At 52.8% G+C, this 13,541-nt stretch overlaps 1 protein-coding gene across 1 annotated transcript; it reads left to right on the top strand.

Moving 5' to 3' along the window:
- The first annotated feature begins 1,359 nt into the window (after nt 1-1,359).
- tent5d (terminal nucleotidyltransferase 5D) lies at nt 1,360-9,020 on the top strand. The gene is made up of 3 exons (XM_086139231.1): nt 1,360-1,642; nt 4,204-4,518; nt 4,699-9,020. The coding sequence occupies exons 2-3, from the start codon at nt 4,213-4,215 to the stop codon at nt 7,822-7,824; spliced, it is 3,432 nt and encodes a 1,143-aa protein (XP_085995357.1). The 5' UTR covers nt 1,360-1,642; nt 4,204-4,212; the 3' UTR covers nt 7,825-9,020.
- The last annotated feature ends 4,521 nt before the right edge of the window (nt 9,021-13,541 follow it).

Raw genomic sequence — 13,541 nt, 5'->3', positions numbered from 1 at the left:
TTTTTTTTTTTTTTTTTTTGGCATTGCGTGGCGTGCCCGCGCCTCCCACGTCACGGCTGCGCGTAACCGACGCGGACGAGTTCAACCCCGGGCTAAAAATAGTCCCGTACACGGCGGTAGGTAGGTAGTGGTGCACGTCCAGTGACGTCACACGCGTGTGTATGCGTGTACGTGCGAGCGAGTGTTTGTGTGTGCGTGTGTGTAAGCGTGTGTGTGTGTGTGTGTGTGTTTGTGAGTTATTGTTGTTTTCAAGGAGTAAACTGACCTTTTCTACACATCCGCTCTCACCACATGGGGGGGAGAAAGAAAGAAAGAAAGAAAGAAAGAAAGAAAGAAAGAAAGAAAGAAAGAAAGAAAGAAAGAAAAGAGGGAGAGGTCCCCCCCCACGGGGTTGAGGGGGATTGGCGGTGGGGTCACAGGATGACTCATAGCCGGAGCTCCTCTGCGGCCATTGGACACCACAGGAGACACACATAATAATAATAATAATAATAATGATAATAATAATAATAATGTGTGGTTTTGTGAGGCTTAAGCAGTGGCAGTAGCTTAAACTTCACCCCGGCTTGTGCCATTCATTCAATCATTCATTGATTCACACACACATCGTGTTGATGAAACTGTTCACTCTCCTATTTCATATAAACACAATTCTTCCCTCTCTCAGTCTCACAGAGGCCCAACATTCACCCTTTCATTCACAAACACCACGTTCACCCTCTCTTTCTCATAGAAATACGTCCGTTCGTCCGCACGTCAACTCACCCTCGCAGTCAAACGGACATTCATTCATCCGTTCATCGTATAGACGTGCGACCTTTTGCCCTCTCGTTGACGCGGCAGCCAAACATTCACCCTCTCACCCTGACAGACCCGCAAACTTTCACTCACTCCTTCACTCAACATTCACTCGTTCATTCACGCAAAATTCACACAAAATCACACCCGATATCGAAACATCTCCCCGTGGCTCTCAGCCGTCCACCCTCTCATCCGGTGTCTCACTCCCACCTTCAGACATTCACGCGTTCATTCACCTGCGTGTCACCCGGACACGCACGACGCGCACACCCACGCAAGAGCGGAAAATACAACTTCCGGTTTCCTGGGAACGGACACCTGTTCACACCTGCCGGCCCTGCTAAGTTTCGCTTGCACGCGCACGCGCACGCGCAAAGAGAGAGAGAGGAAAAAGAGAGAGAGAGAGACGAGGGGGGAGTCATGACTGAATGACGGCAGGTTGCTATGGAAACTGCGTTACGCTCCGGGCGGTCGGGGAGGGGGGAGTGAGTGTGTGTGTGTGTGTGTGTGTGTGTGTGTGTGTGTGTGTGTGTGTGTGTGTGTGTGTGTGTGTGTGTGTTTGGGGGGACAAAACAAGAGTGCGAGCTCCGCTTTCAGCACCACGCGCCTCGTGGACAGCGCCCGGATGAACCCCGCGCACGTCAGCCAGCCACGCACGCCCGGACGCGGGGACGGAGCCGCAGCAGCAGCAGCAGCAGCAGCATCCTCATCCTCATCACCGCAGAGTCGCACCGCAGCGGGCGGCCGCACACCCGCGGACCCGCACACGCACCGCAGGACGCCGGAGCGCTGAGCCCCGCACGCCCCCCCCCCTCCCCACCATCCCTTCCCGCAGCAACAGGTAGGAGCGGCGTGCACGGAAGTTGTCTCACACGGGGAAAAAAAAAAATCCGAACGCAAACTGCGCACCGTTGCGTGATACGGAAACACACAGCTGTTTTTTAAAGCGCGCGTTTATCCGTGCGTCGTGCGTAACTGGAGTTTGTGTGTGTTTTTTCGGGAAAGCTAAAGATGATGGAATTACCGGATGTTGTTTTTTCCTCATTTTTTGCTTTGCGTCTCAGGTTGCGGAACTCGGTGTTTGAATGAATGTGAGTGATCGTGTGTGTGTGTGCGTGTGTGTATGTGTGCGTGTGTATGTGTGTACGTGTGTGTGTGCGTGTGTGTGTGTTTGCGGGTCCGCTTTGCGTGCGCCTTCGCAGTCTCCGCGCCAGATACGCCTGGATGAGTCACTCGGGCTGCAAGTTTGCAGAAGAGTGCGAGAGGGGAGGGGGGGGACACACAGTCCTGCAGTGTGTGTGTGTGTGTGTGTGTGTGTGTGTGTGTGTGTGTGTGTGTGTGTATGTGCGAGTGTGTGAGTGTGCGTGTGTGTTTGCCTCTCCAGTTGTTTTCTGGAAACATCTGGAAAGGCGCATCTCCTACCTGAGCGCACTGGATCTCCAAGCTCCAGGAGCTGCTTGTACTCTGGAGCAGAGACCTCCTCCACCCCCTTCCATCCAGTGACTAATGCTTTTTACAGTCAGTCCTTGTGTGTGTGTGTGTGTGTGTGTGTGTGTGTGTGTGTGTGTGTGTGTGTGTGTGTGTGAAAGTTACACTCTATTGTAGGTTGTGTTGTGGTTGTTACAGAAAACCTCCCCCCTACACACTTCCACCACACACACACACACACACACACACACACACACACACACACACACACACACGCACAGACGCATACACTCGGGTCCAACAGGCCGGGAGAAGAAATCAGCCCATTACAGCTCATTAGTATCCTGACGCTTGTCGTCCCTGTGTTGGCAAATCACAGCAATCAGCGACAGCTATTGATCGTGGTTGAACAATAGCTGCTAATGGGCTGCTCGGAACCGCATCTCCAGCGGCAGCACTCACCCCTCAGCTCCGGATGGCCAGGGAGGAAACGGCCTCCTGAGATGTTCTGGAGAGCCTGGGACGGTGGTGGGAGTGGAGGTGGTGGTGGTGGTGGTGGCCGGTCCCGGGTTCAACCTTCTAGGGGAAGGGTGTAGGGAAGGGGGTGTACAGAGGCCTAGCATTGTTTGTGTGTGTGTGTGTGTGTGTGTGTGTGTGTGTGTACACACACGCTCAGAGACACGGAAACAGATGTGTGTCTTTAATTAGTGACGTTGGTGTGATTAATGAAGTCTGCCAGTGATGACTCATTCGGGTTAACCCTTGCAGCGCCGACGAGGACGATCAATAGATGGCCAATTGTTCCGATTAGACATACTTCATTGATATTATTATTGTTGTTGATGTTTGTGTTATAATTGTTTTAAATGTTCTTACATGTCGAGAGAAATTTGGACCTATGTAGCTAACTACTAACAACTACATAAATGATTATTATTATTATCATAATAACAATAATAACAATAATAAACAGAAATTATAATTACAATGTTAATGTAACACACATTATTATATATTAATCATAATGAAAAATAAAAATAACAAACATTATTGCATATCAATTTATAATAATACTGATGACGATTATAGAAATACTAAAAATAAAAGACTAATATTTTCATACTACTAATACTACTAAACCAATAATAATCAAGAGGATTAGCAATCATAATTATGATAGAAATAAGGATGAAGATGATGATGATAATAATAATAATTATTATAGAAATAATAATGATGATGATGATTATGCTACTGCTGATACAAATAGTAAAAGTTTGGGCTCATTAAAGATATGTTAATAATAAAATCGATATCACAAACATAATAACAACTAGTATTATATCATATTTTAAATAATAAGCACAATAATATAATGTTACATCATGTATATTAATACATACTAATTCATAGTAATACTGATGGTATCATGACGAATAGTAAAGCTAAAAATACGCGTAATAATGAAGAAAATCAAAATTAGTTGCGATAATCATAATGATTATGATGAAAATGATCATTTCTAAAATGCTGAAAGCCAATGAAGCACGGTCCCCAATGAATGCTAAAGGCTAATACCGCAAAACATGTACCGAGACAAGCAGACGAGAACAGATGGAATCAGAAATTGTAGCGTGCGTAAAGTTGCAACGTCACGAAACCTTGGTTCGCTGCGGCTTCCGTACGGCTTCCCATTGAGCCCGTCGTGCCGTTGGGAACCAACTAGGCGAAGAGCGTCTTCGCCGGCGCTCCATATGTCTGCTTGTTTACACAGCAGATACATTAGCATTGTGGAAAAGCTGTCAGCCAAGCTGCGACTTTCACACGCCACCCTGGCAGGGAGTGTGCGTTTGAGCGTGAGCGGCGAGCGCTAAGCGTGTTTAGCGCGTGACCATGTAGAACTGGGCGGTGTTGCTGGCGACGATGGCGGGTTGGCGATCATCTCTGATAGCGGTCCTTCTTCCCTCCCTTCAGGGCGGCAGAATGTCCGAAACCAAACCTAGCCAGCGGTTCCACTGCCTGAAACCAGAGCAGGTGGAGGTTCTCCACCAGGTCCTGTCGGATGTGGTCCCCATCCACGGCCGGGGGAACTTCCCGACGCTGGAGCTCCGCCCCCGCGACATCATCATAGCGGTCCGCGCCAGGCTGCAGAGGCAGGGCATCACGGTGAGGGACGTCCGTCTGAACGGCTCCACGGCCAGCCACGTCCTGGTGCAAGACAACGGGACCAGCTACAAGGACCTGGACATCATCTTCGGGGTGGAGCTGCCAAGTCAGGAGGAGTTTCAGGTACAAGCGTCCGAGGGACATATTGTATTAAGTCACAGCGGTGCCGTCGCATTATTAGCTGTGATTCAATCACAGCGAAACATCTGGTATCGGCTCAAGTGATTGGAAGTGCGTCATGAACGGAGCCGATCGATAACGCGATCAATAATTCGGCCATTAACCCTTCCCCCCCGTCCGCAGGTGATCAAAGAGTCCGTCCTGGGCTGCCTGCTGGACTGCCTGCCAGCAGGGGTTAACAGGGAGAGGATCAGCAGCGCCACGATGAAGGAGGCCTACGTTCAGAAGATGGTCAAGGTTTTCAACGAGCAGGACCGCTGGAGCCTCATTTCCCTGTCCAACAACAGCGGCAAGAACCTGGAGCTCAAATTTGTGAGCATGCTGAGGCGCCAGTTCGAGTTCAGCGTCGACTCCTTCCAGATCATCTTGGACCGCCTGCTTGAGTCCTACATGCAGCAGGAGTCGCAGCAGCAGCAGCAGCAGCAGCAGCAGCAGCAGCAGCAGCAGCAGCAGCGTAGCGCTGCTGACGCCAAAAGCCAGCCGGCGGAGGATCCAAGTGGACCTTCGTCTTCCGCTGTCAGGGAAACACAGAAGCCCGCCAGCGGAGACTCATCAGGTTCAGAGAAAGGCAGTTGGATCAGCCAGCAAGGAGAGGAGGTGCGTGAAGAGGAGTCCCAAAGGGAAGGAGTCCTCAAACCCTCCCCCTCTGGAAAGGATGACGCAGAGGATTCGGAGCTGAAGGAGCAGGGAGAACACCTCGCTGAGACGGACCTCTCTGAGCAGACCTGTGGAAACCAGTCGGAGACGCAACAAGCCGCTGAGGAGGTTGACCTTTTGAGCCAGCCCGAACTCCAACCCGAGCCGGAGCTCTCAGGGGATACAGCGTGCCCGCGAGAGGAGGATCATCTGGAGGAAGCCGACTCCTCCGACGGTGAACAGACGGTATGTCTAGATCACTCAAAGCCTCCCTCTGAAAAGAAGGTACTTGAAGAGCAGACGGGTCAGATGGAATCCCCCGGTATTTCAAGCCCGGCCCAAACGCCATCCGGAAACCCGAAGGAAGATTCACTTGGTGAGGAAAGAATCGAGGAGAGGTCCTCGAGTGGAGACCGGAGCGAGGATGGGAGGGGTATGACGCGGCTGACGTCAGAGTCACATGCCGAGGAGATGCGAGCAGAGCGGGAAAGTGACGCCGATATGAGTCAAACGAGCGAGGAGACTTTAGCCCCGGAGCCAAAGCACGGCGAGCAGGTTTCTCCCGTCTCGCAAATACAGGGCGCGCACGCAGGTAAGGCAGACCAATCGCAGAGCTCGGGGGATATCGACGAGCCTGCAGATTCTCAGGAAAACCCGCCTGCAGCCCCCAGCCTTGTCCTCGACAAGAAGACCTCCCCTCAGTCCTCCTGCAAGGCGTCGGAGAGACTCTCCCATATGGTGGTGCTCAAACACTCCTCTCCCAAACCTCCACGCAGGATGTGCAGGAAGGTCACCCCAAACCCTCACCCCGGTCCGGTCTGCGACAATGACCCTGTGGCGGACTCTCGTCGATCTCCGGACATCTTCCCCGGCCCCGAACCTGATGCGGAAGGTAACTCGGACCCCGCTGCGACCTCCACGACCTCACCGAAAACGATCGGCTTCGCTGAACCCAGCCCTTCCTCTCGCTGCGCGGCAAAGCCGGACGTTCCCTCGGCTCCCGACGAAGCCCCGGATGAACCGCCCGCGTCTGATTTACCTCAAGAGCCGACAACTTCTCGGTTCACCGAAGAAGAGCCGGTTCAGACCTCCGAGGAGACTCCGCACGTGACGCTGAACAAGCGAACCGCCGGAGAACACGAGTCTCCTCCCGTGCATCCGGAACCTCCCACCTGCCAGGACACGTCAGCAGAGGTCTTCGATGGATCCAGCTTGGACGGTCCAGATCCTGCTCATACCTTAGGGATGGGAGATGGCGGTGAAAACAGGGAAGTGCAAGGCAAATCTGTGGATGTGGACAGCAATCCGCAAGAGACCCCATTGAGTTCCCTTCTTCTTCCCCATGCAGGGACCTCCCCTGTGTCCTCCCTCACACTTCCTGTACTCAGTTTCTCCCCTCCTTGCTCCAGAGCCCCCCCGCCCAGCCTCAGCCCTCCCCCATGCGTCACCCCTCCCTCCCACTACCTCCCATCTCCAGCCCTGACCAGCTGTGCCACCAGCTTCAGCTCTCCCAGTCTGAGTTTCAGCCCAGCCTCGTCCTGCCTCAGCTCACCCCCTTATCTCACTCCGCCGACGCTCAGCCTCAGCCCTCCGCCCCTCTGCGCCAGCCCTCCTTCCCCTTGTATCAGCCCGCCCCTCCTCTGTCTCACGCCGCCGGTGGAGCCAGAAGATACTCTGGCTCTGATACTGAACACGGACAGCGAGGAACAGGTCGGAGAGCCTTCAACCCAACAGGGAGCTACCGTCGTCCAATTGGAGGACAAACAGGAAGAAGGCTACCTCCCGTTGGTGCCTCAGGTTGTGGAGCCCGTCTCCTTTCCGATCGCGATCCCCGGCCATGAATCCCACGCGCCGCCTCGCTCTCCGTCTCCACCCCCGGCCCCGTCTCCAGCCCCGAGCCCGGGACCCGCCGCCCCGGAGACCGCCCGGGCATACCGCTCCGCTCCAGAAGCCCAAAAAACGCAGACGGAAACATCGGAACAGAAACCGCCCCCTCTGCAAAACGGGGCAGTCCCCGCCGTGGAGGTCCTCGCAGAGAGCATGTACGGTGACTTCGAGGCGGCCATGGACCACTTGCGTTACCGCCTAATCGCCACGAGGAACCCCGAAGAGATTCGAGGCGGCGGCCTGTTGAAGTACAGCAACCTGTTGGTGAGGGACTACCGCCCGGCCAGCGAGACCCAGATAAAGACACTGGAGCGCTACATGTGCTCGCGGTTCTTCATCGACTTCCCCGACGTCCAGGAGCAGCAGAGGAAAATCCTGTCCTACTTGAAGAACCACTTCATCGGCGAGGAGAGGAGCAAGTACCAGTACCTGATGACGCTGCGGCGCGTGGTGGACGACAGCACGGTATGCCTGATGGGCCACGAGAGGCGCCAGACGCTGAACATGATCACGGTGTTGGCGCTGAAGGTCCTGGGAGAGCAGAACATCATCCCCAACACCGACCACGTCACGTGCTTCTACCAGCCGGCCCCGTACCTCGCAGAGCACAGCAGCCCTTACATAACGGAACCAAGCTACTGCAGCTACTACATACCGCAAGGGGGGTCGACGCTCCTTTACCAGCCCTACCCGCTGCACCTTCACTCGCAGACCGGACTCGTCTAAGAGCGGCGCTAACGAAGGTGCTGGTGGAGGGGAGGGGCGCTCGTCTGCATCCAGGGATATCCAGGGTCCAAAGTAGACCCGAGCGAAGTCCCCCGACGACGACATACAGTGATCTGTGCTTTTAGGGGGTGAAAATTTTCCATTTCTTCTGATGTTGTAAAAATACAAAATCGCCTGAAAAATGCTTTATGCATCGCCTGAGTCACCACCACCCCTTCCTGGGCGCTGGGGGGGGGGGCTCAGCTGCTGACATTCACGCGCCGACGCGAGCGCGCACACAAAGGCACTTCCAGGTTCTTGAACTCCTTTACACTCCTTCCCCTGTTCTCACCGTGTCGTTCTCAGTGGGTTTTTGTCAGAACGTGGACCTTTTTGCCCTCCCAACCCAACCCACCCCAACACCTTTTCCACCCCCCGTGGTTGATATCGTGCATGGATACATCGGGACTGTTCTCTCACTGCCAAATACTGTGTGACTACTATGCTTCTTAAACGGTTCAGTGTAACTTTGTTATTCCTTTAATGAATGGGGGGGGGGGGGGGGTATATTCTCAAGAGACGCAGAGCTCCGTGCACGCACACACACACACACACACACACACACACATACACACATATCTCGTGTAGGTGACTAGAGGTCGCGACACAAAGGCTTTCAGTTTAATAGGAAAATCCATATATTTTTGCAAGACTTTCCGAGACAACGCGGTAGCTCTGGAGAAAAGAAAGAAAAAAAAAAAAAAAAAAAACGCCAACGACAATGCCTTTGTAATGTACAGTGTATGTCAGTGCGTGTGTGTGTGTGTGCATGTGTGTGTGTGTGCGTGTGTGTGTGTATGTGTGAGTACAAACCCTTGTTTTTCAGGTGAATCGTGTTCAGATGTCGTGCTTGGTCCCCCCCCAACCCCTTGTGGAGTTTTCTCTCTGTGAGATGTGGTACCGCCCCGGCGTTCCGGGGGGGTTCTGGTCACAAACCATCTTTGGGTCATCCCTGGAAAAACGTGGCAGGACGATCTTCCGCAAAAGGGTTCCTTTGACTCCTCTCGGCATCGGCCGCCGTCGGGGGGAACCCGCCCCTGACTCGACGTCAAAAAAAAAAAAAAAAAAAAAAACAGCAACAATGACCAAAGATGGTTCGGTAGGGAATACAAGTGCCTAAATGTTGGACATCTTTGGCATGTCTTTATCTTACTGCACTGGGGAGGGGGGGCGGGAGGGGCGTTGAATCGTTTTTGATGTCTCCTTCAATGTAGTCCTTTGTTGTAGTTGATCCATGTATGTTTTGATAAAAAATAAAGGGGGAAATTCAACGTGAGCAAGACTGGATTCCTTTGAACGTGGTCCAAAATGTCAACGTTGGTTCTCGGCTAGAACGGAGTTCTGAGAAGTCGCCGGCTCAGGGAAACCTTTTAGTTGTACACGTCCACAGGCGCTGAGGGACCATAGTAGCACCTGAAGCTCCACGCTTGAGAACAAACCACCGAAGATGAAGATGACACCATTGAGAGCTGGGCTGCAACGGGCGTTCATTTTCTGGATAAGGGTCGACCTGTCCTAGAACCTTCTTAGGAACCAGACCGTTTCTTGGTGAACTAGGACAGCGAAGGAACCGTGGAGAAGACCATCTTCGCTCCTATTCCGAGGCAGGGTCTTTAACGGTTCCAAAGGACCTCGTAAGTTCTCGGTGATTGGTGGAACTCATAAGGCACTTATTGTAGTCACAGATTTTGATGGGGGGGGGAACTCACCAAAAAGGAGCGAGCTCACCCCAACCACACATCGACATTTCGGCCCCATATAAGTCTGTAGTTAGCTAACCGCTAACAGGTTTTTTTAACCCGCAAGAAAACATCTAACCGGTGAGCAAGGTATTTTTTAAAAGTGACGCCCCGCAGTCTGCGAGAAGCATCTGGAAATGGGCGTGGCTTACAAGTTCCTCCGGAAAAAGCCCCTGCATCGGAGTAGTAGCTGAGATGAGCAGAAGGTCCGCGCCCCCTGGTGCCCCTGCGGCCCAGAAGCAGTCTAGTTCCCAGAGAGCTCCTCCAGCGAAAGCGGGGCTGGATGAGTGTGTGGAGGCGACATCGGGTGGGCTGTTCCCCCGCAGGGGAGTTGAGAAGATCCACAGCAGTGATGAAACGAGAAGACCCCACCACCACCACCTCCACCACTGGGCAGGTCACCAATACGGGAGGGGGTGGCAGATTTACACCCAGGGAGGGGGTGGAGGAGGTGGGTGGAGAAGATCTAATAGGTTCTGTATCAGCATCTCACAGACCCTCCGAGCCACTCTTGTCCACTCAGAGCGTTTCCATAGAGACAGAGACGGGCAGCACGCCGGGGCGCAGAAAGCGTGACGGAAGACAGGGGAGACCCACACACACACACACACACACACACACACACATAGAAAAAAAAGATAGCGGGATGAAGGGTGGTAGGAGGGGGAGGTGGTGGATGGAGGCGTGGGAGGCTGTCAGGCCTTCAGTCGCATGGGAGTCGCTGTAAAGTGGCTGCAGTGACGGCAGGAGTGATGTCAGAGCTGTTGCATGAACACACACACACACACACACACACAAATGCACATACAGTTGCAAGGAACATTAATTCTCCCTAATGGCTCGTGGCCCATCCACCCCCAACCCAACCCACTTCACCCGCAACGCTTTAAATCGCAGAGACACAAAAGGGAACTTCTCACACACACACACACACACACACTCGCACACACACACACACATCTGCTCTGGGTCCCTCAGTGTGGCGTTGCATCTTCTAAATGTCAGTTGATGAAATTAAATGGTGAGTTGGGAATGTTTGGCGTTCACAGAAGCCTCTGTCTCGCCCCTGGAACCTGCCCCGCCTCCCTGCCCCTCCCCCCCCAGAACCCCCACCCCCACCCGCCGCCCCCCCGGCGTGTGCGTCCCACACACCTGCCTCCGCGATGCATATGACTCAGTTCCCTTCCAGCTTACGATACAGTTATTCCGACAAACAGGAGGTCGGACCAGACTAGTTGCTGGAATGGATTCAGCCTTAATGGCAAAACACACACATACACACACACACACACACACACACACACACACACACATACACACATACAGACAGGTCCTTTTCAGATTGTAAGCCAGGTGATGAAGATGATGGTCAAATTTCTGACTTCCTAATCACATGTTGATGCATGAGATGAATGTCTGAGTCTGATAATAGTTGTGTGTCTCTATATGTGTCCCTGTGATTGACAGGTCCAGGATGAACCTCTCGTCCAATCACAGCAAGGCTGGGCTCCATTCATTTATCCATTCAATGAATGAATGAATGAATGAATGAATTAAAACCTTTCAGGTCTATAGGAGTCACGTGTCCACTGGAGCTTCTCTACCTTCGGGCGGCTCCATTCAGAGTCGCCTCAGCCAATCAGCCGCCTCCATTTAACCCACATCCAATCAGCTGCCTCCTTTCAACCCTCTCCCCACACTGGTTTTCCTCTAGACCTCCTCCAACCTCAGCATCGTTCTACCCTCCAAACCATCTCAATTCTGACTTTATCTCCGGAACATCTGACACGTGCTGTCCCTCTGACGGACTCGTCCCCGCTCCTCGCTCCCCAAACATCCCTCGCTCCTGATTGGCCCTCCCGCTGGCACACTCCCCCCCCCCATTGGCCGTCTTGTTTGAAAAGCATCTCCGTCAGCTGTGACGATGATGAACGGCATCCAATCCCATTCCGTGATGATTCAATGTTTTGATTTCCGAAGAGCTCCAACACCTGATACCGGTCGAATGCGTGCGTGCACGTCTGTGTGTGTGTGTGTGTGTGTGTGTTATGTTGACGTGAATACCGTTGATCTTCAGCACCGCCGCCGTCTGCAGTGAAGCATGGATTTATCTCTGGACTCGAGAGGGGAGGCAGCATGTGTGTGTGTGTGTGTGTGTTTATATCTACGCTGATTGACGTCACAGCCCCCCCCCTTGCATGCGCGTAGAGAATAGATTCACATCTGCATCCAGCTCTTCTCCACCTCCCTCCTCCTCCTCTTCTTCTTCTTCCTCTCCTCCATCCCCGCCTCTTTCCATTCACAGCTCACCCTCTCATCCCCCCGCAGACAGATGAGACGGTCCGACACAAAACATCTCGAGGCAACCAGACAACGCACAACATCCTCCCCGGACTAGCACATCAGAGGGAGGATGGCGTGTGTGTGTGTGTGTGTGACGCCCAACGGCCCCCTCCTACGTTTCACACGCCGGTATCCCTGGTGACGACGGCACATCATTTAAATCACTTCCCCCATGAAAGGTCATCTCATCTTTTACGCAGGACACACACATAGGGGAGGGTGTTTGCAAACAGGCTCTGTCTCACACACACATACACACATGGACACACACGCACTCATGCAGACAGTGAGGGGGGGGGGCTGGGAATGCGTGGGATGACAAAATAGGATATTTTAAAAAGGGCGCGGAGGCTATTTCAGTCAACAAATCATAGGAGGGTGAAAACAGGAGAGCACTGGAGTGGTGTGTGTGTGTGTGTGTGTGTAGGAGGAACACACACACACCAGTTGTTTCTAAGGCAAAAAGGGGGCCGGTCAACAACTATCTTTGTGCGTGTGTGAGCCCAAAGCAGTGGGGGTGGGTCATAAGGGACGGAGGTGATCAATGGTTGTTGCGGGAGATCACAGAAGTCTCCGATCGATCAATACTCTATTACCTTTTGCCACACCTGGAGGGGGAGGGTGGGGTGTAGCCATCTCTGCTAATCAATCAGAAAATAATGACTTTATATTTCCAATTTACCGGACACGCAAACGTATCACCAGTGAGAACAAAAAAAAAAAAAAAAGTAAAATAAAATAAAAATGAGCCAACAGCGACCTCTAGCGGCGGGACTGCGCAATGACGTCACAGCTGGCGCGACGCGGCCATCGACAAAATGGAACCCGGCTGTTCGGCCATGACGCGCAGGGTCGTGGGAGGAGGTGGGGGGGGGGTCACCGTGGGAAGGGGGCACCCAAGGAAGCACGGTTTGATCGTGTAAAAAAATATATATATTGTTATTTATAAAATCTACAGCCGTATCTTCGTACCTCCTGCAGAAACTCGGTGGAAACGCCTGACCTGCAGGATTCCAGCCGCTGCCTCTGCTGTGTGTGCATGTGTGTGTGTGTTGTGTGTGTGTGTGTGTGCATGAAGCCACGCGTGCTCTCCATCCTCCCCGTGGAGCCGGAGGTCCATCCAACCTGCGGGTCAGAGTCGTCACCAAACCAAGAAACCAAACTCCAGACTTTTTTTTTTTTTTTCGAGGAAAATTCCCAGGGGTTGTGGGGAGGGGGGGCTTCATTTTATTAAAGAGAATTTCAGAACATTGAGAAGAAGGAGATGGGGAGGAGGAGGAAGAGGAGGAGGAGGAGGGGGGAGCCTTCCAAATTCAATCTAGAAAAGAAAAAAACGGCGTTTAGAAAAAGCTGACGCGACGACGGGCGGAGCGGGTGGCGTTTTTTTTGTTGTTGTTTTTTTTTCTTTTCGAGGGGGAGGTTGTTGTCGGAAACGCAGGGGTCGTCCGAGGTCGCGAAGAGGGGAAGGTGAGGGGGGGAGAGGGGGCGTCGTCGGTGTCGACGCCGTTCCTGGAATGTGTTCGTCTTCCTCTTTTTTTTTCCTTCTTTTTTTTTTTTTAACGGACTAACACACTTTGAATGGTAGGGGGGCTGGGT

The sequence above is a fragment of the Fistularia commersonii genome, chromosome 31 (assembly GCF_037954325.1).
Source record: "Fistularia commersonii isolate RoL2024-O1a breed Wild chromosome 31, RoL_Fcom_v1.0, whole genome shotgun sequence".
NCBI lineage: Eukaryota > Metazoa > Chordata > Actinopteri > Syngnathiformes > Fistulariidae > Fistularia > Fistularia commersonii.
This window is presented reverse-complemented; position numbering and strand designations above follow the sequence as displayed.